The sequence below is a fragment of the Pyrus communis genome, chromosome 9 (assembly GCF_963583255.1).
Source record: "Pyrus communis chromosome 9, drPyrComm1.1, whole genome shotgun sequence".
Classification (NCBI taxonomy): domain Eukaryota; kingdom Viridiplantae; phylum Streptophyta; class Magnoliopsida; order Rosales; family Rosaceae; genus Pyrus; species Pyrus communis.
Window position 1 is genome coordinate 9,894,872 of NC_084811.1, and position 23,975 is coordinate 9,918,846.

The window sequence follows — 23,975 nt, forward strand, 5'->3', positions numbered from 1 at the left end:
CATGAATTAGCCAGAAGTCGCACACCTCCCTATGCCGCCTCACTGTGAAATAGCAACCAGAAAAAAAACCACAAAACCCTAAAATTTTTGATAATCGCCAGTAGCCCTCCTAAGGTTTACAAGAAACCTAGATAGCTTTTTGCTAGCGTTTTAAATAAAGTTATTAGATGATTTTTGGTTAAAAATTAAAATTTTTTAACCCTTTTCATTAGTTTTCCTTTGATAATAAACGTATCTCTTATTTTACAAGCATGAAGCCCTAGTATTATGTATTTTCATTGGGTCGTGTCTAAGCCTCCTAGGGTCTATACTGGCTTAATCGCTTGGGCCTCTCCCTCTCTAGTTTCTACTCTTTACCAGGTAGGGATCCCGGCCCTGCATATGCAGCGTACCTGGTATTCTTTATTATTATTATTATTATTATTATTATTAACAAACGATATTATCAATACTAAGGCTATCTCCAACCCTAGGCTAAAAGCTAAATTTTAGCTTTTATTCCCCTTTCCAAATCCAACCCAAGCCAACTTGAAACTTGGACCTAAAACCTAAAAGAAACCCAAATTCCGCCTAGCTTTTAGCCTAGGATTCGACGTGGGCCCCACCAGTGCGCATGTAAGTGAGCTGTGAAGCCCACATGTCGAGTGCCTACTTGCACAACGCGCAAGACGCGCCAGAGACAATCCCAGCGGGACCCTACCCACTTGGGCTTGTCCTCCACGTGTCAGCCCGATCGGAACCCCTAATGGCTATATTTGTGATCCAACAGCCAGATTTAAATGGGCCGTTGGTTCATCCAATGACCTAGATTCAAACATTTTTTTTAAAGTTATATATATATATATATATTTTAATCCAACGGCTGATATCGAATATAATCAAATCTATTGGTAAAAAAAAAGTTCTAACTGCCCAAATTTAAATCCAACGGCTAAAATAATTAAAAAAATTTATTTAACTCAAAATTCACCCAAAAACTCTCTAAATACCTATGTATTTGTTCAAACATCCACACAAAAGCTTTTCTCCTACAATTCTTCCATTTTTTCTTTCTACCATTTCTTCCCATTTCCAAATTTTTCAAGATGGCAAAAGAGCATGTTAGAGGTCGTAATTGGACCTGTGAAGAAGATGTTGCTTTATGTTTGGCATAGATTTCTATTAGCGAAGATGGTGCCATTGACACGAATCAAAATAAAAAGGTTTTGTGGGGTACAATTGTTGATAAATTCCATGAAAACTCCAACGCTGGCCGAAGGGAAGGTGGGGCTATTTACAATCGGTGGAAGGTCGTCAACAAAGTGTGCACTTTATGGAAGGGAAGCTTGGAGAGAGTTGTGGTTGACATGGCTAGTGGAAGAAGTGCCGCAAAAATTGTGAGTTTCTTTGTTGATATTTTATTTGTCATATACATAATATTATTTTGCAGCTAATTGTTTTTATGTATTTTTTGTATAGGGTGACAAAGTAATGGCAATTTACAAGACAAAAGTAACACCAAAAGGACAAACTTTTAAGTTGTATCATGCTTGGGACGTCCTCAAGGATTCTCCGAGGTGGGGAACCAATGCGGACCAACGATAGGGAAGATTATTTCAACATGAAGTCGCATCGACAAATGATGTCAATGAAGGTGTGAATGAAGATGTCGAACAAATGACCCCAACTTCTTCTTTTACAAGGCCCCCGGGAAAAGATAAGCAAAAGGAAGCAAAAAGAAAAGGGAAGTCCCAATATCCCATTAGTGAACAAATTGCTACCGGATTTGCAAGATTGATTGAAAGCCATAGCTTTCGGGAGGAAGAAGCGGCCCGAATGCATGTGGCTATGATGCACGAAGGGGATAGGGAGCAAGAGAGGTTTGAAATTAATTTCATGATGGAAGACCTCAACAAATACACTCCAGAGAGGAAGAAGTTCTTACGTGGTAAGCAAAAGGAAATTTTGCGAAGGTATGCCACAAGGAGTATATTTCAAGATGATGATTCACCTCAAGGCTACATCCCAAGTCCACCACCAAGTCAAGATGGTGGATATCATTATTAAGTTTATGTAGTTTATGAATTTTCAATTGTATTAAGTTTATGTGGTTTATTAATTATCTTTTTTTTTTTTTTTAAGTTTATGTGGTTTATTAATTGTCCTTTGTTTTAAGTTTATGTGGTTTATTAAACGTTGTTTGTATTAAGTTTATGACTTATTAATTATTTTTTCTATTAATATAGATACCTTCAATAATTATTGTACTTATTGTTGCATACTTTGATGTACAATAAATGCCTTCAATAATTCAAACGGCCTTCAATAATTTTGACAACGTACTAGTGAAAAGACTTGTCACAAGAACACACTTCAATTTATTACTAGAAAATACCAACATAGTACATGCAAAATTATTACATAACATAACACATTAATACACTTAAGATTATCCATCACCAACGTTCTCCTTCTCGTGCCATATATGCTCAACCAAATCCTTGCGGAATGTGTCATGACCTTGAGAAGCTTGAATTCTATTTAAATGTCTCATATACTCACTTAGTGTGACCCTATCTTGTCAAGTCTCGTATGTGGTTGCAGCGAGATATTCAACATCTCTTGCCATAGCTCTAGCATATGCTGGTTGGTCATCATCCACATCTTCGTCAGAAACTTCCTCAATTTCGACGTACTCATCTTTCACAATCATGTTGTGCAAAATTATACACGTCATCATGATTGAATGGAGGTCTTTCACATTCCACAAGTGTGCAGCCCCTCTAACAATGGCCCATTGAGCTTGTAAGATCCCGAACGCTCTCTCAACATCCTTCCTGTAAGACTCTTGTCTCTGTGAAAATAATTTTATCTTTGCACTATCGGGATGATAATAACTTTTCACAAAGGTAGACCAACTAGGATAAATACATTAGTTAAGTAGTAACCTAGCGCATGCATATTACCATTTACTTTGTACCTCTATTCTGGTACCCATCCATTGACAACATCATTAAACAGAGGAGAAGACCAAAGAACATTGATATCGTTATTTGATCTAGGAGTGCCGAAGAATGCATGCCAGATCCATGTGTCATAAGACGCCACAGCCTCGAGCACGATGGTTGGCTTGTTGCGACGACCCTTAAATCGGCCTGTGCAGTAAGACAATTCTTCCACTCCCAATGCATATAATCGAGACTTCCTATCATGCTAGGGAAGCCTCTTTTGTCTGCCTTCCGTAGAAACCTCATCAAGTCTTCACGATTTGGCTTGCGAAGGTATGTGGTTCCATATATGGCTTCAATTGTCTTACAGAAGTGCTTCAGGTTCTCAATAACAGTACTCTCCGTAAGTCGGCAATACTCGTCAGTTGAGTCTACAGAACACCCATTAACTAGCATCCAGAATGCAGATGTGAGCTTCTGATGAGGTGATACACTTTGTCAGCTTACGACATCTAGCTTCCTTGCAAAAGTAGTGGTCATGATGGACAACTGCATTCAAGATGTCTTCAAAAAGCTTTCTCCTCATCTGAAATTGCCTCAAAAAATCATGAGAAAAATATCTTAGACATTCGATGAAATAATATTTCATCATCTGGTCATGACACTCTTCTCTATCACGCTGCACAAATGAACGCTGTGACAGAACCACGATAGCTATATTCGGCATGGTACTCATATAACATAAGCGAGTTTGCAAATTTAGCTTCTTCGTTGTTCATCTCTGCATCTGCAGTTACACAGCTTGCTTGGTATTGTGCCATCTGCATTGCCAAGCTACACCTTCTTCTATCACCCATTAATGAGATATTGATGATTTTTAGGAAACAAAAACACTTTGAAAGTTGGAAGATTGGTGAATATGTTTTGTGAGGGTTAGATATTCAACATATGCTTATATAGAGGATGATTGAAGGTTTGAGTTTCATGTGTGTAGGTTTGTATTTCATGTGTTTCATGTGTTTTGTATGTATTTGGTATGTGTGTTCGTGTGTGTCGTGTGTTTCATATTTTTGGTGTGTTCTACATCTCTATCATGTGTTTTGTATGTCCTTCACATGTGTTTTGTATATGCTTCACATGTATTTTGTGTTTATATATCTCTATCATGATTTTCATATTTTTCCGTAGTGTTTCATGAGTTTCATGTATCGATTTAGTGATTTTTCAATATTTATTGGAATTTAAATTTTTTTAGATTAAAATGTTCATAAAATTAATTTACGATACTCTACTTAATTTTTTTTTTAAAGTTAATTAAAAAAAATTAGCCTAAATTCATTATTTAATAATTTGGGACTAAAATTTTAGACCTAAAAAATTGGAGCAAAAAAGCTGTTTCTAGGCTAAAAAATTTAGGTTTTAGGCCAAGGGTTGGAGATGGTATAAGGGGGTGGGGTGGACTTAGGCTCGCAATGGGCTAGTAATAATGTGTTTCAAACTCGTTTTTGGCGTAAATCGAACTTAAGACCTCTTATTTACAAGTGAAGAGGCATAGGATTCAAACTTAAAATTCTATCACACATCTCAAATTACTTCCCCCACACTATTTAATTTTTTAATATTTTTTAATATTTTTTCTATCAAGGATTAGTGGTGTGTAGAAAATATTAAAAAAATTAAAAAAAAATGTGAGAAAAATAATTTAGGGTGTGAATATAATCTATCTTTTGGGATGCCGAAAGCTTCGCCAAAATGGATACTCCTTTATATATCGAATCATAGATAAAAGAAAGAACTTTGAGCGTCAACGGTTTCTTGAGCTTTCTGGAGAAACAAGCACAACATATCCAAATCAAAAGCCAATTATCTTCAGTCGTCAACAATTCTCCAATCCCCACTTTCCCAACTCAATTCCGATCCCATTTCTCAACTCCCCACATCTCCCGCTCAGATTCACTCCAATTCAGATCCGGCGAGCCGCCATTTCTCAATCCCCAACCCCCATAACCTCGGATTCAATCCGGAACCCAAAACCCAGAAATCCTCCGCCTTTCCCGGCGTCTCCGCCATGGCTGAGCCGTCTCTCAAAGCCGTGACGCTGACCCACGTCCGGTATCAGAGAGGCGACCCACTGGGTCACTTCCTCGCTTGGATTTCCCTAATCCCAGTATTCATCAGCCTCGGCGGCTTCGTCTGCCACTTCTTCTTCCGTCGTGAGCTCCAAGGCATGTTCTTTGCCGTCGGCCTCTTAATCTCCCAGGTCATCAACGAACTCATCAAGGATTTCTTCCAGCAAGCTCGGCCGGAAACCTGCGCCCTGCTCGAGATGTGCGACTCACACGGATGGCCCTCGAGTCACTCGCAGTACATGTTCTTCTTTGCCACCTACTTTACTCTCCTGACTTACAAAGGGATTGGGCTCTCGGACACGACGAACAAGTGGGCTGTGATTTTTCCGCCATGGGTTTTAGCTCTGCTGACCATGTATTCGAGGGTTTATTTGGGTTACCACACGGTAGCTCAGGTGTTCGCGGGCTCGGCCCTCGGAGTTTTTCTGGGGGCGGTGTGGTTCTGGGTTGTGAATTCTGTGCTTTACCCGAGCTTTCCGATGATCGAAGAGAGCTGGTTTGGGAGGTATTTTTATATTAAGGACACTTCTCATATACCCAATGTGTTGAAGTTTGAGTATGATAATGCGCGAGAGGCGAGGGGCAAACTGGCTGCCAAGAGTATCTGATTGATGAAAGCGCATTCGGGTACGTGCAATGCAAACATTTCTGTTTGTTTTTTATTCCTGAATTGAGCTGTTGAGTTATACTTGAGATGCTACTCATGTTCGTTTGGTATATGTTTCGGTGAGCTATGATCGAATGGAATGTCAATTCTTTATCGTAGTTTAGTGTTGCTTTTTGATTGTCGAATGGAATGTCAATACTTTGTCGTAGTTTACTGTTGCTTTTATGATTGATTAGTTGATTGAGCAGTGATCGAGTACATTAGGGAAGGAATATTCTTGTTGATTGTTGAATAGAGGAAAGGGAACAGGGATATTGTAGGCTTCTGTCATTTGGTTGTAGCTATGGAGTCATGGACTGAGCTTGGATTTGTGTGGCTTCGTTGTGCTGTTAAAATTTCAACTGTAAACTTAGTCGGTTTTGGTGTTATTCATGACGAAATAAGTCTCAAGGGAGATTGTTAGAGTCCTGAGGAAGTTGGAAACAGAAGTGTATATGGGAAAGCGGTCTTTATGAAAGGAAGTTATGACAATACACTAAGTAATTATATGTAATCTCCTATAGAAATCGTGACATCATATCTCAGTGCATGTCGAACCTGGGTTTTTTTTATAGATTAGCTTCAGAGAACACCCCTGATGATGGTTGATATGTCTTGTTGCATTGCTTTGTTTATGAGCTTAATCCTTTAGCCCTTTAGTTCCGAGGGTGCCTAGCCGCAAAGCTGGCATGAAATGCATATTTAGAGCTTAAAATTATTTGTAACTTAGTATTTAAATGCTCTTCTTTTCTTGTTTTCCAGGTAGGTTGCTCAAGATTTCCATCCAATTATTTGGACTTTGCTTGTATGGATGAGATATTATTCACTTGGTATCGCTCAATTTGAAAAATAATTATACTTGGTATCGCTCAATTCTAAAAATAATTATACTAGAAGCCAGTTGGACGGATCGTATTTACACTGCTCTTCTGTAATAGGAAAGTTTGAGATTATTAGTTACTTTATATTGACAATTGTTTACATGTTTGTTCAGCAAACATATTCAATATAATTTTGCGTAAATTGCTAAGCACACTTTTCCAATTGCGTGGCTCGTGAATTTGTGAATGCTTTATGGTAACTTGTAGGCTCAACTACAATATGTCACTAATCAGCGGTCCTATTTGCGTGGTTTGTTTTCTTTGCATAAATCTTTACATAATCGGTAGTCTGGTAGGCATGCCCTGTGCACGATCTACTGCCACAATTGCTCAGATAGGCACAAATGCCGACATAGACATTTGTTTTAGATGAACCATCATGTCGAATAGGCACAAACGTTTGCAAGTGTCGGGTTTTGCAAGTGGAGCAGAAGCCACATTCTGAGGTTATGGACACGGGTCTGTTGAAAGCATAACTCCAATCCGAACTGCGAAAACTTCCATGGTGCTTCGCGGATACTCCTTGCTCAGAGGGATTTGAGTAAATCTTGCTCAGGTCAGTCTTGAGGTCATTATATTCTCTTGGAATAGGTTGATTTACCTTGACATGGTTTGCGTCAAAGTTGGAATCCGACCAATATAAGGAGACGAAAAAAAGAAAACTTGTGTAACACGTCAAAGAAAAACAAAGGGGTAATCTAAGAAACTTGTAATTAGCGGTTTCCCTATAAATATTACCCTTCTGCGCAGCAGCTATCTTCATCCACGTACGTACCCATCGAATTCCAGCCGGCCCTATCTCATTAGGCATGGAGGAGACACCGAAGAAACTGCTCATACTCTACGCAACTCAAACCGGAAACGCTGTAGAGGCCGCTGAGCGGGTGGGTCGTGAAGCCGAGCGCAGAGGCTGCTGCCCGGTCCACCTCCTTTCCATGGACCAATACGACGCTGGTTGCTTAGCTCAAGAGAAGGAGGGGGGCAGCAGAACTGTAGTAATTTTTGTTGTTTCAACCACAGGCCAGGGGTTTACTCCTGACACCATGAAGGGATTTTGGAATTTTCTTCTGCGGCGAAGCCTAAGCGGGCAATGGCTTCAAGGACTTCACTATGCTGTTTTCGGATTGGGTGATTCCAGTTACCAGAAGTTTAATTATGTTGCAAAAAGGCTTGACAGAAGACTTTTGCAGCTTGGGGCAACCCCTATTGTCGAAAGAGGTTTAGGAGATGAGCAGCACGCATCAGGGTACGAAGCTGTTTTGGATCCTTGGATGACATCTTTGTGGAATATGTTGAATGAAATCCATCCCAACTACTACTTCCCAAATGGCCCAGAATTTTCTATACCAGATGACAAGGTTAAGGAGGCTCGACCGAAAATTCGGATTCTGTATCATGAAATCGACAAATTGGATTCACAATTCTCCGCCACTTCAGACTTGAATCATCAGGCCGCGTTGTTGCACGTTGAAAGGGCTCGCAAAATGTCTCCAGGAAAGTTCTCATCTCATGACGAGAATAAGCCCGACTGCTTTCTCAAATTGGTGAAAAATGAACCACTGACTAAATCATCAGGCAGTAAAGATGACAAAGAGGTGCATCACTTGGAATTTGAATTTGTTTCGCCTGCTATTGAATACGATGTCGGTGACCTCCTTGAGGTTGTTCCCTGTCAAAACCCTGCTGCAATAGATGATTTCATACTTCGTTGTAATGTGGACCCTGAATCATTCATCACCGTCCATCCTTTGGACGTGGAGAACCAGCTTCCTGGTACTTGTAGTAATACCGCCATCAAATTGAAAGCCTTTGTTGAATTGACAATGGATGTTGCATCTGCTTCTCCTCGACCCTATTTCTTTGAGGTAATGCGTATGTTTGCAACAGATGAACATGAAAAGGGAATACTTGAACATTTAGTGTCACCTGAAGGGAGAAGCGTTCTACACAAATACATTCATAAGGAACGGATGACAGTAAACGATGTATTGAAGAAGTTTCCCTCCGTTCAAATCCCCTTTGAATGGCTGGTACAGGTGGTTCCTCCTTTGAAACCAAGAGCTTTCTCCATCTCTTCATCCCCTTCAGCTCACCCGAATCAAGTTCACTTAACAGTGACTGTCGCGTCATGGAGATCACCCCTTGGACGCAATCGAGCAGGTCTTTGCTCAAACTGGCTAGCAAAGCTTGATGCCAAACAAGAAGTTTATGTACCAGTGTGGTTTCGAAAAGGTTCCCTTCCTCCCCCACTGCCATCTCTTCCTCTCATTCTCATCGGGCCTGGAACCGGGTGTGCACCTTTTCGTGGATTTGTGGAAGAAAGAGCCATACAAAGTTTGAATAGTACAAGAACTGCTCCAGTGATGTTCTTCCTTGGCTGCAGAAACAAAGACAAGGATTTTTTATACAAGGACTTTTGGTTATCTCATTCCGAAAATGGTGGGATTCTTTCGGAAGCAAAGGGTGGAGGGTTTTATGTTGCCTTCTCAAGGGACGGCCAGTCACATAACAAGGTCTATGTGCAACATAGGATGCGGGAACATAGCAAAAGGGTGTATGATTTGTTGAGGCATGGAGGAGCTGCTATCTACGTTGCCGGTTCGGCTACAAAAATGCCGGCAGATGTATTATCTACATTCGAGGAAATTATTGCTGAAGAGAGTGGGCTTCCACAGGAATCAGCAGCGAGATGTCTTAAAGATATACAAGCTGCTGGCAAATACCATGTCGAAGCATGGAGTTAGTTGAGCATCGCTGCCACTGTCACTAGCTTTGAAGTTGGGGAATTTTAATGAAAAGCACAAGGTACTGTTCACTTTAACGAAAAATCATATTTTTACACTAAAAAGTCAATCATGGTACTATTCACTTTACCCTTTATTTTGTCCTTATTGTTAAAACTCAAAGTTTTCAAGTTATTTTCATTAGTTTTTCTTTGAATTTGTCATCCGTTGGCAGGAGTACTATAGTATCACATTTTCCTTACAACTATTGAATAAAGTTGTGATTTTCATTTTTTGGTTAAAAGTTAACTTAATCCTTATGATTAACATGATTTATTATGAGTCGTATATTTATTTGCTACTGTTGATTAACTAAATGACTCTAATTTTAATTGATTTATAATATGAGTGGTAAACTATGAATAAATCGCTTGCTACAACTGATTGAATGAACCAGTTGAATCAAAAGATTACAATCATCTTAAAACTTATTAGATGGTTAAATAAACATGAAAATGTTTTCTCTAAAGAAAAAAAAAAGTTAATCAAATGTATGGATTAAAGCTGAATATTAGTTTTATCAATACAATGGTAATTAAAAAGTACGTACTAAAGTTTAATGATATTTTTTTTATTCGTAACTGAGAGATCTTATAAATAGCAAAGACATTATACTTTTGAGCGTAGTGACCATTGTATGACCTATTTATCTAATCACATTCCTCTAAACAAGAATATATTTGTAAGTTGAAAAAAATTGATGGGCCCAATTTACACTCTCATTCTTATTTCCTCATGTACTTGTTTTTCCAATATTACCCCTTCTTTCTCCTTCCCACTCTAACCTTAGTCCTTTGTTTTTGTTTTTGTTTTTGTTTTTTTGTTTTTTTTTGTTTTTTTTGTTTTTTTTTGTTTTTTTGTTTTTTTTAAATTATAACGGTATTCCACTATATAGAAGTGACAAAAGATTGAGTTAGGTCATACAATGAGTCTGTCACAAAATATTGAATTCCACACACATATATATTGTTACCTTACACTAATACTTGTCTCCTGGGTGAGCTTTCTTAAACCCATAAAATGCTCTCCCTTAACTAAATTCTAAAGGTTTGTAAAAATAAAAAATAATTAAAAAGAATAAAATTTGAAGTGCAAAATTTTATATACTAAGGAAAAAAAATTGTAAAATAAATAAAATACATAACGTACCTACATGGGCAGCTCGCAAAACTGGAGTAATTTCTCAAATACACATGGAACGTTATGTGGCAATGTTACCTTTTACTAACACATGCACTTGTTTTATCATTATTGTAACTTAAGGTGAGGCATATCAACATTGTTGTTCGTCATTATTATAAATTAGCTACAGTAAAATTTCTAAAGTAAATCAAGTTGGGAGCAAACCAATTTTATAACTCATAGAAAAGGTGTAGTTAAAAATATTGGTTATAGACTCTTTTATCTTTATTGAAGATTGTAATTCTTAAATAAGATTCGTGAGGATTACAATATGGAAATAACAAAAGTTTCAAGCCTGAAGTTGTAAGCGTACTTGAGAAGTTAGAAACATTTTGGCTTCAACAAAAAGGTGTCAATGTTGATGAAGTATACGTACCTGCAAACTCAAAGATGTGACATCAACTTTAAAATCTAAAGTATTGTCCCAAACAACTTTAGAGAAATATTTTAGTTCATCTTAAAATTTTATTTGTAATATTGCATATCTTTTTACTCATTGACACTTATTACCATTTAGGGGCGTGTTTCTTTAAAATGGAGGCATTTTGATATAGATGCTTCATTTTTCATTTTGTTGATTAAACATCTGTTCCTTTTAAAAATTTGATTAAACATTTTATATCTTCTATAACTTTATTGGAGGTACGTTGAATTATATTTGTACGTTTAATAAGCGTATATTTGATTTTACGATACATTTGGATTTCTAGCATATTTTGTTTATTGGTACATTAGAATCTGATCGTAACAAAATGATCGGTACGTTTATTTTCAACTATACCACAAGTTTTAAACAGATTTTTTTATGTGGTACATAAAATTTTAACACACTAATGAATTTTCTTATGAAAGTATTAATGACTTCATTACTCATTTTTTTTAGAGATAATGAGGAATTAGTTAATAATATTTTTAATAAAGCCAAATTAATAATTTTAATAAAGCCACAAAATTCTACTTAGTCATACGGTTTAGTCGTGTTCCTTTTTTTTTGTAAGTAAGAGATCTTATGTTCAATTCTGGTCAAAGACGAATTTGATATATTAAATAAATAGAAAAATGCTGAGTTAACAATTGATCAAAGCATCTTAATCAAAATTTGTACAGGAACATATGATTCATTCGCCCTACTATCCTCCTACAGAGCAATTCAAACTCTTAGTAAGGGTGGGCTAGGGCTCGGGCAACTTATTCTGACTTCCTACCAGGCTTTCCATCTTAGTGCTATGGTGTCAAACCAATCTAATGAGAAGAACAGAAACTTGTAAGTGGCTAAAAATAGCGTGTGTAATAGTATAAGGAATTAATCACTAATAAGTTGTCATCTGAATCTTACACATTCTTTGTTAATTGAAAACATTTGGAAATTTCTTTTCTATTTTTTCTTTGTTTTTGATTTTTTGATTTTTTTTTTGATTTTTTGATTTTTTTTGATTTTTTTGATTTTTTTCGTGCAGTACATTTTAAAAAAGCATAAATAAATAATTGGGCGCCAAGCCGCCAAGTAATAACAAAAGCAGAAGCCCACACCGCAATTCACAAATCAGAGAGTCGGAACCGGAAAATAAATTCACGATAAAAAGTAGCTTGGAGAAGAGAGCTTGAAGTCATGGCGAATCCGGCTTCGATCAAACCTGTGAGTCCAGCTTCGTTTTCTTTCTTTTCTCTTTGATCTTTCCTTTTCGATATTTGCCGCTGAAATTGCGTTTCGGTTCTTGCGATCTTGAGTTGATTTGTCGCTGAAATTTGAGTTTCTGTACTTTCGATCTTGAATTGATTCGTCACTGAATTTGATCTTTGCTTTAAATGTGTGCTGCTGCTGTTGTTGATTCATCGCTGACATTTGCGTTTCGTTGCTAAAATATGATGCTGCATTGTATTATTTTTGAGTTGTAGTGTCGCATTGATTGCGGTAATCTTCGAAGTTTGGTTAGGGTTTTGCTCTTCTCTGTTCTTATCTTGCATTCTATAATATAATTACTCTAGTATCACCGATGTTTTCCGTCGGTCTTGAGGTCTTTGTTTGAGATCTTTGATTCTTGCAAGTTCGTGGAACTACGACGGCTGTGTTCGATTGATTGCAATTTCATCAACCACGAATTTGAGTTTGATTCTTAGAGATAATGCTTGAATTAATTTGTGCGTTAGCGTTGATCATGGATTTGTTGAACATGTCCAATCGTGGTAGCTGCTAATTAGTCGATTTCATTTTAATTTGGTCTCTTCTTTTTATGTAGGTGGATTTGCCAAAAATTGAGTTGGAAGATGATAGTCTGATTGATGAGGATAGTTTGTTGACAGAGGAGGATAGGAAGAGACCGGATCTACGTAAGGAATCGTGGTTCACAAATTATTTTTCTCTTTTTGTTTTTGTGAATTTTTTCCAGAGTTTGTCAAAAAGTGGAGTCAAGTGCGATTTTCGCTCTGTACTGAGTAATGTGCTTTTGCAGCTGTTGCAGTTACAATCCCAAGTAAACCACCTTGCAAGAAAGTAGAGATGGTAGTCTCCCACCCCAGTAGATTTGAACATTTGCAGGTCGCAATGTGGCAGTGCATTTTAACTATATCTGCTCTTTTGTTTAATCTGTACAATCTGCAGTGTGGATTCGGGGATGCTTTTCGATGCTCTGCATGTCCTGTTAAGGGTATTCCTCCATTCATACTAGACGAGAAGGTATGGTTGGATTCAAATCAATCATTTTCTCCCACTATCTCTCTGCCGCTTCTCATGGTAAATGTTTCTCGTTTGCAGGCAGGCTGTGCTGTTGATTTCACCAATTTCGAGAGGCATTGTGACTTTGAAAGAGTATGCACTGTTATTTCTGATAAATCTGCTATTAAAGGACGTCTTCCGTTATTCCTTCCCTTCTGTTTGCTCTTTTTATTTCCTTGAAAGTCATAATCTGCATTCTGCAGTGTAAACAAGAGGATGCTTTTCGTTGCTCTGCGTGTCCTTTTAAGGGTCTCCCTAGTTTGGAAAAAGGCAATGAGGTATTTGTTGGATCAAACTCAATCCTTCCCTCCCCCTGTCCCTCTCTTTGCCTCCGGTTTCATGTTTAATGTTTCCCTTTTCCAGGTACATTTGTCGGCCAAGTTCAGTGAACCAGACAGCTAGACTTGTTGGTGCCGTCTGCGGAATGAAGTTTTGGTACAGAATGGTCAACTATGTGATGTTGAAGGGTCCCAGATACTACTACTATGTTGTAAATTCACTTTCCCAAATCAACAATTTTTACTGCAGATAATTGGTAGAAACATATCGTACATGTACTCAGGCGATAGAGATGTGGGCATGTATATAAATAAGCAGGCTTTTCTGGAGCAGGTGGTGTTGGATTTACCCAGTTACATCTGTCTAGAATGGCTTTTGTATATGGTTCATGAATCTGTGAACGCTTTAAGGTTCTCTGAAAATCGTATTGCTTCACAGTTATCCTGTGTGCTTGACTACACTATTTCACTAATAACCAGTCATATTTGCATGTGTTCTGTTTTGTTTGCATAAATATTTACTTTACTGGTAGGCGTTACTTGTGCACACGAGCTCATACAGAAGAAAGATTCTTAGCTGCTACCGGTTGTATATAGTACGAAAGCCCTTGCTTGGATCAAGTAGTTCCCAAAGAATAAATTGGGGCTTAATGTTTTATAATCCTCAGATTCAATGCTATTTAATTGGGTACTTAATGTCGGAATCATGTACATGATGTCTGCTAAAACAGCCATGGATGAGACTCTAAGAATTGGGCAGGAGTAAAAATCTGAGTTGGTATCGCCGCTTTTAACTTACTCGTTAGATGATCACTGTTCAAGACTCCAAGCAACAACATAATTTGGACCGCCACATCTACGACCATGTCATGACTCCAACAAAGAGGAGGAGGAGGGTTATTTATCATCAAGGACTTAAACTATTTGGCATCATCTGGTGTACCCTTATCTCACTGATCGACTTCTTGTCTTCTATTTTCACCATATCTGCATCATCATACTCGGAACAGATACACTAAACTTTCCTTTAATGCAGTCATCTCCTTCATATATTCTAAGTTTCCCAAGCACCAACAGAAGAGGAAGAGGAGGGTTGTCGTGGAAACTGTTTCCATTGCCAGGTGAAGGACATCCAGGGTTGTGCCTTCTTTCATTTATTTTACCGGCTTCTCCACAAGGCTAAAAGAAACCTTGTGTAACACGTTAAAGAAAAACAAAGGGGAAATCTAGGGAGCTTGTAATTAGCAGCTTCCGTATAAATATTACCCTTTTGTGCAGCAGCTACCCTCATTCACGTACCTACTCTTCGAATTCAAGCCCGCCCTATCTCATTAGAAATGGAGAAGGATAGACCGAAGAAACTGCTCATACTCTACGCAACTCAAACCAGAAACACTGTAGAGGCTGCTGAGCGGGTGGGTCGTGAAGCTGAGCTGCAGAGGCTGCTGCCCGGTCCACCTCCTTTCCATGAACAAGTACGACGCTGGTTGCTTAGCTCAAGAGGAGGGCAGCGGAACTGTGGCGGCCGATGCTAATGTAACCATTCCTATTTTAACAATTTAATCTTTCTATCATGCAACAAAAGGGAATCTTAATGTATAATACATTACTTGCTGAATAAGAAATTTAAGTAATGTCAGAAGAAATTGACTAAATTAAGACCAATCATCCTTGGCGAAGTATATGATAGGATTTTTAGTACCTACAAAGAAAAGGTTAAAATCATACAAAATACTTGCAAGAGTACAAGGACGTTGTAGTATAGATGCTATTGCAAGGTCGTTCTCCACAAGGACTATTTAAATAATTTATGTAAAAACAATTCCTAATTAACTACTTAAAACTAAAAATTAAGAAAGGAGATTTTGAATTTGGGTAATATTAAAAACGAATTTTAATTAAAAACAAATAGTAAATTCGCCCAAAATTAATACAATAAAAAAAAAAAGTTTTTAAATACCAATTTATAAAAGCACTAGAGTTCCTCCAACACCTAGCAATCCTATGTATTTTTACCAATTACTCATGAACTACACTGCCACTTTGAAGGTTAGGTTTTTCTAATATATATTCTATTTGAAACCTCCAACATAGAATGTATATCTAACATGCAATCCGTTCGGACGTTCTGATCAAATATGAACATGAGAGACTCATTATATTTTGTGAAAACCCTTTGAAAAACCATGCAACCCTTAAGACGTGGTGTTCATCTTAAGTGAAATCACAATTATCAACCACAAGAAGCTAGCGTCAATTTCATTGAACATTCCGACCAAAATTGCATCAAATTACTTTTCTAAAGATCCTAATGGTGATCAAGCATTACGACAATTAGATAGTTTAAAACGGTGATCAACAATTCAAAGCATGCATGCAATCAATTATAAGCAATTAAATAAAAATTACATATTCATGCTAAGGCTCAAGGCCTTGCCATAATTAAAATCATAATTAAAATCATAAAAAATATCATTATGAAGAAAAAGAATGAAAACACCTTAAAGTAAAAGTATGAAAATCTCTACGTTTGGCCAATTTCCTCTCTCAAAGAACACAAAAAGAAGAACCACCAATAATAGGGCCGGCCAAGCTTATTTAACCTAGTAAAAATTAAATCCCCCTACTAAAAGGTCTTCCAATCAAACTAGGAAACTAAAATAAAATAGGAAACATAACCCTAAATTAAATGGTAAAATTCGCCTAAAATCTGCACAGCCACGTTTTGGACCCATATCTGCTCCACAACCAGTCCAAAATAGCTGGATTTAAAGTTTGAAATATTCTGAACACTTCTCCAGATGGCCACAAATCCATCACATATCATCTTGAGCTCCAAAAAAGCAATTGAAACCCAAAAACGTCATTTTCCAGCACCGCTCACTGCTCTTTCCATAACCAGAAAATAACCGCTTGGTAGAAAAACCCCAAAATTTGATACGAACAAGCCAAGAGACACACAAACGTCCTCCAATTTGAATCACTCTAAAATTCGCTCGTTTGATTATATTTTGCTCCAGATGAAGTCAAATGTCCTATATTGAAAATATAAAGCAAAGTATCAAAATTCTACCAAATAGTTATCAAAACATACTAAGAGTAAGGTGAAATATATAATATGAAATTGACTCATCAGTATACCAGCCCTATCTTCAACACATCATCTTCGCATTCTTTAGAAGTCCTTTCAAGCTCAGCCCTAGTCACCGCCATCTCTTTCTCTCATTCTCATCGGACCTGGAACTGGGTGTGCACCTTTTCATGGATTTGTGGAAGAAAGAGCCATACAAATTTTGAATGGTTCAAGAACTGCTCCAATGATGTTCTTCTTTGGCTGTAGAAACAAAGACAAGGATTTTTTTATACAAAGACTTTCGGTTATCTCATTCCGAAAATGGTGGGATTCTTTTGGGAAGCAAAGGGTGGAAGGTTTTATGTTGCCTTCTCAAGAGACAACCGCTCCCATAAGAAGGTCTATGTGCAACATACAATGTAGGAATATAGCAAAAGAGTGTATGATTTGTTGAGGAAATTATTGCTAAAGAGAGAGGGCTTCCACAAGAATCAACAGTGAGATATCCTAAAGATTTACAAGATGCCGGCAAATACCATGTCGAAGCATGGAGCTAGTTAAGCATCGATACATGTACTGTACAAACTAACTTTAAATCCGTTGGCGTTCGCCAACTATGTATAGGATCAAATTTTTCCATACAACTAGTTGTGATGTTTTTTTGGGTTAAAAGTTAATAAACTCATGTTTATTAACCTTCATAATTCACAAACATTTCTTCCAACTCACAAATGATCCAACTATTATTTGTAAGATATATTCTAAAATCATGAGTGTTGAGCCAAAAATAATCAAGAGGCGACACGTGAATTTTTGGGCAAAAAAGATAAAATTACCCTTGAGGAACATCAAAATTCCTACGCGCAAACAGTGGGCAAATATCCCACAATCAAGTCAAAAGTGCCCAAAATAGGTATTTATTTAAAACCTATTTCATCCGTCTTCTCCACAAGGTAAACCCCAAAACATTCCTTTTAAATTATGTTAATTGGCTAATTAATGGATTTATTACCTAATTAATCTATTAGGGGGTGTTTGTTTGGCCTCCTTAAGTTTCACTGGATTGGCTAGGATTAATAGTGAGTGAAATACCATGTTTGTTAGCAGTCGGGATTATCTTTAATGAGACTAAAGGGGACTCGCCTAGACTAAATGCCTCACTAGGCGGTCTTAGCGAGACCCCCTGAAATTGGGTGGATTGCTAAGACCAGCTCTCCTTCGCCCCTTTCCGCTTCACTCTTCGTCAGTTCTCTACCTTTCCCCTCCCGACTGCTATTTTTTTCCCGTAAGACTCCTCTTCCAGCGAAGCCACCATGGATATGTGGTCAGAAACTCTTCTTTGAGAAACCCATTTCATGGAGTTTTTGTAAATTCATTTCGTGGATCTGCAGCCCTTCCCTTTTCAATACCAAATCCAACTCCCAAAATTTCAACCCAGAAAACCAAAAAATCCAAAAAGCCAAAAACCCAGAAAACTGAGAAACCGAAAGCAGATTCAACCCCATCTCCCCACCTTCGAGCCACTCACGCATGCATCCCGCCTCCAACTCCCAAATTTTCATTTTCGTTCTTGCTCTTTGGTTTGATTTTAAGATTTGCAAGGGATTTTGTGAGAGGAATAGAAGAGGCAGACAGAGATTTGCAGTGAAGAGGAAGAGAGAGATTTGTAAAATCTTCGAATAAAAGAGGCAGAGAAAGATTTGAAGTGCCACAGATAAAATGGCAGAGAAATGGGAGAGGGGAGGGATGCAGTGGGCGGACAAAAAAATGAGAGAGGAATATGAATCAGAGCTTGATCAAAATAAAAAGAAGGAAGATAGTTCTAGAAAGGAAAATGATAATTTAATAATAAAATATTAATATATATAGATTAAATTAATAATAAAATATTGTAAATATAAATTTAATAATATAATATATGAGTCCTGTTTTTAGTCCGATACAACATCAAACGCTTTACTAAATTAGTCCACCTTAGTCTATTCTAAGCCAATCCACCTTAGTCCCTAAAGCTAGTCCAGTTCGAGATAGTCCGGTGCAACAAACGCATCCTTAATGGCCAATTAAACTACCAATTACACCCAAAAACCACACAAGAGGCCGATCACCTTATCTCCCAAGGGAACCGGCCATGCCTTATATACATTCTAACTTATTTTCTCTAAAAAGCTAAGTTTTCACTCTTGCTAAACACTAAAAAATTCTCAAAACACTTTTCCCTCAAAATTCTAACTTTGGCAGATGAGCGTCTTCGGCCAAAGCACCCCCCCCCCCACCCCCACCAAATTCATCGTGGGCGTGTGAGGTTTTTGGCCTTGACCTAAGGTGTTATTTGTTTTGTAGGTGCAATTTTGTCCAAGAACAAGGAGGAAGAAATTTGCATCTACAAATTGGTGCTTTCATTGAGAGTTGAGTCCAACACTTGTAGAAGACTCTCACATCCAAGGTTTTCTATTTTTTTTGTCCATTTGTAGATTTTTTGTGCATTCTTATTTTTAGAATTTTTTATTTGCAAAAATTCTTTGGTAAAACATAAAAGAAAAGTACAATGGCAAGGAATTTGGAAACTTCAATGAACGAAAATTCCAATGTTCAAGAGATGGGACCACGGCAATCCACGAGGCTAAACATGAAAATAAGTGAAGCACCACCACAAGGCTCCACCATGGCAACCATCGCGGTGGCCACCATGGTAGCCACCCATGGAGAGGTCCATGGCACCACCACCACGGACCAAACCGTGTCATCCAAGCTTGTCGTGCCATCTAAAGCCTATGGCACCAAGGCCACAGCCCAAGCCGTGTCATTCCAAGCCCAAGGAAAATCGGCCCGTGTCGCCCAAACCACACGAACACAATGCGTTGCCAAGTCGAGCCCTAGCTTTGCACCCACGTGCGCCACATGCTGAGCAGCCCACTCCCGTGGCCCAGCTTGCTTCCGTGGCTTTCCAAGTAGCCCAAGTCGGCCCAAGATTATCTCAACCATTCGGACCTACCATCGAGCCTGGGGTATTTTCACCATATTTCCCAACGGATTTGACATTTCCCAACTCAAATCTCGTGCCCGGAGTCTACCACCCTTCCATTGCTCAAGGAGGCACATTCCTTCCAAGCTATTCTAATCCGAATGGTGAACAAAACTTGTCCCGACAAGTCATAGAGTTAACGAGCGCCTTTGCACAGCAAACAATCTTGGTGAATCAGCTCTTGCAACACACCAAGATCCAACATGCCCCAGACGAGGTGTCTCGGAGTAGGACAAAGGTAGACGAGGAACCTCTCCAGCAGTGTCCCAACAAGCAGTCACTCAACCAGCCACGAACCAAGCATTCCGGCAGCGTACACTCTCGATTGGGCCCCCGAGATAGCGTATACTCCTGTATTAGCGAACGGATAAGCGTGCACTCTTAACTAGGTCCATGAGCAAGTATACACTCACGGTTGGGACCACACATCGATGATCAACATGAGTAACCTTCTAGGCAAAGCGTTGATTCACGGCTAGGCTCATAATGAGCAACTTCCACACGGAGTAGGCAGCACGACGGATAGAGAGAAACAGCCACTCAATCCGACTCAGGTTTAACTTGTAGCCTGCAAAGAATTCCCTTGCTTGCTAGGAATGGAACACATGCACCGCCACCGCGACATAAACAAGCCGAGAACATAGAAGAGTAGCCTAGACTAGCAGGTCAAGACCGGGGGTAGCCGAGAGCTCTGTTACTCCAACAAAGGCAAATCCAAGAAGAAGTAGAGAGACTCCTCAACGAACGATTGCGTTATTTCCAACGCAATGAAGTGGTCGATGAAGCACTACGGCGGGATATGACCCATATGAGTAGGTCACCCTTCACGGACGAGATCGAGCAGGCAGAGCCTCCATGAAAGTTTAGCATGCCACATGATCTTTCAAAAGAGATGGAGATTCGAAGGGGCACTTGAAGCACTATCGAAGCACTATGGTCCTTTATCAGAACGACGATGCCCTTATGTGCAAAATATTTGCCACTACTCTACAAGGTGAGGTGCAAGATTGGTTTCACACCTTACCATCATGATCCATCTAGAATTTTGATGATCTTTCCTTGGTTTTCACCAAAGAATACTCATCCTATCGCTCGATCAAGAAAAAGTCCGACCACTTTTTCAACATGAAGAAAAAACCAAAGGAGTTGCTCCACGACTACGTAAAGAGGTTCAAAGCAGAGAAGGCAAAGATCGTCGGATGCGATGACTCAATAGTAAGTGTAGCCTTCCAAAAAGGACTCCTAGCAGACCACCCACTGTTCGGAGAAATGATCATGAAAAAAGACTTAACTTTAGCAAATGCCTTATTTTTTTTCTTGCTAAGGACCTCAAGACCCGGAAGACGCTTTTCCGAGGGAGATATGAAAATGGATTATACCCATTTCCAGGTGGCGGTGGATTGTCCAAGTATCCTATTTCAGTGTTCATAGGAGTTAGAGTCTTGGCCCATAAATGGCATTCCCATCTTGGTCACCATGCGTCCTCAATTATTAAGTTTTTATTTTCCAATAATCAAGTACCAAGTCTGGGTACTACAGATGTAACGTTTTGTGATTCTTGTCCTTTGGGCAAGAGTACAAAACTTCCTTTTTACAAGACAAAGTCTGTGTCTAAATTTCCTTTGGAACTGTTACATTCTGATGTGTGGTGTTCACTAGTTATGTCAATTGAAGGTTTTCGTTACTATTTATTATTTGTAGATGATTATTCTTGCTATTCGTGGATTTTTCCCATGAAAAACAAATCTGAAGTGTTTGGGATTTTTGTTACATTCAAGGCACATGTTGAAAAGAAGCCACATATCGATAAAAAAATAGTGTTATTCACACATTCATTTTTACCTATTACACATTCATCTTCATTTGATTTGGCGGCAAAAAATTAAAAAAAAAGTATGTGAGAAGTAAAATGAGTATGTGAATAACACGGCGAAAAAAACAAAACACACACAGAAAGCCACATTGTATAACTAATCAGTCATTGTTATTTAAGATTAATAAAGAAGTTTCTTAATAAATGAACGAAGCATAAAATTCTTAACTAAGCCGAAATGATTTAGTGGGTCTCCTTGGAAAGTAGCTCTTATCCAACTAGGGTTTAACATCTGTGTAAAAGTGTTTAATGCATCAATCAAAACTCTTCAATGTGATGAGGGCGCTAAGTATATATGTCATGTTTTTAAACAATTTCTTGTAACTGAGGGAATATCCCAATGTTTTTCATGCCCCAAACTTCCTGAGCAAAATAGAATTGCAGAAAGAAAACATCGTCACATAGTTGAAACTAGTGTTGTCATGCTTTCTCATGCTCATAAGCATGATAAATATTGGTTTGTTGCTTGTTTGATAGCCACTTATATAATAAATAGATCACCAACTAGAGTTTGGTCAAATGTCTCCCTGTATGAAAAGTTGTTTAAAAAAAAAAAACCAAATTATGAATCTTTTAAAGTTTTTGGCTCTAGATGTTTTCCTTGGTTGACACCATACTCATGGATTAAACTTAAACCCAAATCTAAGTCGTGTGTCTTCTTAGGATACTCGTTGAATCATCAAGGATACAAGTGTTTGGATTTATCCACGAGATGAATTTATTTGTCTCGACATGTTTTATTCGATGATGACTCTTTTCCATTCAAGGAGCTTACATCTTTCAAGGAAAACGTCCACGATACAGGTAACTCACATATACCTGACCTTATTGTAACCTTTCCAAACTCAAACACTTCTCCACCACCGACTCCTCAAACCTTAGCCTCACCCATAGTCAATCATAAGCTTTCCACTAGATTACATGTGTCCTCCACCACAACAGTCCCGCTGCACCTATAATACAACCTGATCCTACAGCTTTAGTGTACCGCTGTCGCCCTCAAATGAGCAAGAATTAGTGCCTTCAATTAATGTGAACCAGTCTCAGTCCATACCATCTACAATAGTTGATGCTTTAAATCATCCTTCACCTCCAGTACACTCAATGACAACTCGGTCCAAAGCTGGGGCCAAAAAGCCAAATCCTAAATATGCTTTGCTTGTTATTACTAACAAGAAAGTTTTTGAACCAATGTGTTTTAGCCAGACAATAAAACACAAGGAATAGAGGACTGTGATGCCCCAGGAATTCAGTGCCTTGCAGCGGTGTGGCACTTGGAATCTTGTCCCTTATCATAGTGGCATGAATCTATTGCCAAACAAGTGGGTGTTTAAGATTAAACGACGTGCAGCTGGCTCGATTGAGAGACATAAGGTGAGGCTTGTGGAAAATGGTTTTCATCAGAAACCAGGGATCAATTACAAGGAGACCTTCAGTCCTTGTCAAGCATAGCACCATTAGACTTGTTTTAAGTCTTGCAGTTTCAAAGAAGTGGCATGTTCGACAGTTGGACGTCCAACATGCATTTTTGCATGGGTATCTGAATGAGGATGTATATGTGAGACAACCATCGGGTTTCATTGATAAACAGTATCCTAATCATGTTTGCAAACTCCAGCGAAGTTTATATGGATTAAAACATGCACCGAGGGCCTGGTTTTAGAGGTTTTCTGATTTTTTTACTTCAATTGGGATTCCAAGAGTCCATGTGTGATTACTCTCTGTTTGTTTTTAATCAAAGAGGAGTCTATTTGATCTTGTTAATAAATGTTGATGACATATTGCTCACAGGGAACAACAACACTCAAATGTCATAGTTAATCAAGAAGCTCTGCACATTATTTTCCATGAAAGACTTCGGTCCATTAAGTTATTTCTTGGGTGTTGAAGTCACATATTTTGGTGATCACATGCATCTGACACAATCAAAGTATGCTCTTGATTTATTGGAACACAAATTTTACAAATGCCAAGCCTATTGCGACTCCAGCTCTTGCAAGATATAAACTCAGTGACTATGATGGTGAACCCTACAAGGATGAAGAAGGGTATCGAAGCGTCGTCGGTGCTTTACAATATTTAACTATCACAAAGGGTCTGTCTTCATCACGTTTCAAGTTCTTAGTGTCCAAGCTTCATGTGGTTGCTCGACCAGTCAGCTTGTGGGGGGATGTTAGACCAAGTCAGACTTATCAAGCATCCAACTCTAGTTCAAACTCTTCAGTTGGATATTCTAAAGCTCAACCGTTATCCAAGGAAAAGTCTGTTAGGTCTAAGTTTGATAGCTCTGTATCATTTGAAATTCAAATTGTGTGTGTAAATGGGGTTTTTCAAAACCCTTATGTAATCTGTTGACTGATAAAAATACAAGCAATCCATCATTGTGTGGATATGCAAATTCAGCTGAAAACCGAAGGTGTTCTAAGTTTTGCAGTGTTCAGGTTGCTAGTCTTTGTTTTGGTTGC

At 38.4% G+C, this 23,975-nt stretch overlaps 4 protein-coding genes across 4 annotated transcripts; 3 read left to right on the top strand and 1 right to left on the bottom strand.

Moving 5' to 3' along the window:
- Positions 1-2,560: 2,560 nt before the first annotated feature.
- On the bottom strand, positions 2,561-3,654 carry LOC137744358 (uncharacterized). Its single transcript, XM_068484191.1, has 3 exons — positions 3,435-3,654; positions 3,216-3,358; positions 2,561-2,833 (listed from the first exon to the last, which is right to left on the bottom strand). The coding sequence occupies exons 1-3, from the start codon at positions 3,652-3,654 to the stop codon at positions 2,561-2,563; spliced, it is 636 nt and encodes a 211-aa protein (XP_068340292.1).
- Positions 3,655-4,692: 1,038 nt separating this feature from the next.
- On the top strand, positions 4,693-6,732 carry LOC137745022 (lipid phosphate phosphatase gamma-like). Its single transcript, XM_068484874.1, has 2 exons — positions 4,693-5,683; positions 6,465-6,732. The coding sequence occupies exon 1, from the start codon at positions 4,996-4,998 to the stop codon at positions 5,662-5,664; it is 669 nt and encodes a 222-aa protein (XP_068340975.1). The 5' UTR covers positions 4,693-4,995; the 3' UTR covers positions 5,665-5,683; positions 6,465-6,732.
- A 120-nt stretch (positions 6,733-6,852) lies between these two features.
- On the top strand, positions 6,853-9,327 carry LOC137745021 (NADPH-dependent diflavin oxidoreductase 1-like). The gene has a single exon (XM_068484873.1). It carries the CDS (start codon positions 7,393-7,395, stop codon positions 9,325-9,327), a length of 1,935 nt encoding a protein of 644 aa, XP_068340974.1. The 5' UTR covers positions 6,853-7,392.
- Positions 9,328-12,157: 2,830 nt separating this feature from the next.
- LOC137744359 (anamorsin homolog 2-like) lies at positions 12,158-13,663 on the top strand. The gene is made up of 7 exons (XM_068484192.1): positions 12,158-12,184; positions 12,786-12,876; positions 12,999-13,084; positions 13,148-13,222; positions 13,301-13,354; positions 13,465-13,539; positions 13,625-13,663. Exons 1-7 carry the CDS (start codon positions 12,158-12,160, stop codon positions 13,661-13,663), a joined length of 447 nt encoding a protein of 148 aa, XP_068340293.1.
- Positions 13,664-23,975: the final 10,312 nt, after the last annotated feature.

What these genes read in the sequence shown, in the direction of transcription:
- LOC137744359 (XM_068484192.1), top strand. Translation starts at nt 12,158, where the DNA reads ATGGCGAATCCGGCTTCGATCAAACCT. An exon ending in GTAGATTTGAACATTTGCAG is followed by an intron (nt 13,085 to 13,147) that starts GTCGCAATGTGG and finishes TACAATCTGCAG; the next exon opens with TGTGGATTCGGGGATGCTTT. An exon ending in CATTCATACTAGACGAGAAG is followed by an intron (nt 13,223 to 13,300) that starts GTATGGTTGGAT and finishes TCTCGTTTGCAG; the next exon opens with GCAGGCTGTGCTGTTGATTT.
- LOC137744358 (XM_068484191.1), bottom strand. Translation starts at nt 3,654, where the DNA reads ATGCCGAATATAGCTATCGTGGTTCTGTCACAGCGTTCATTTGTGCAG. An exon ending in TTGCAAGGAAGCTAGATGTC is followed by an intron (nt 3,359 to 3,434) that starts GTAAGCTGACAA and finishes GGTGTTCTGTAG; the next exon opens with ACTCAACTGACGAGTATTGC. An exon ending in TGATGAGGTTTCTACGGAAG is followed by an intron (nt 2,834 to 3,215) that starts GCAGACAAAAGA and finishes TTATTTTCACAG; the next exon opens with AGACAAGAGTCTTACAGGAA.
- LOC137745021 (XM_068484873.1), top strand. Translation starts at nt 7,393, where the DNA reads ATGGAGGAGACACCGAAGAAACTGCTCATACTCTACGCAACTCAAACC.
- LOC137745022 (XM_068484874.1), top strand. Translation starts at nt 4,996, where the DNA reads ATGGCTGAGCCGTCTCTCAAAGCCGTGACGCTGACCCACGTCCGGTAT.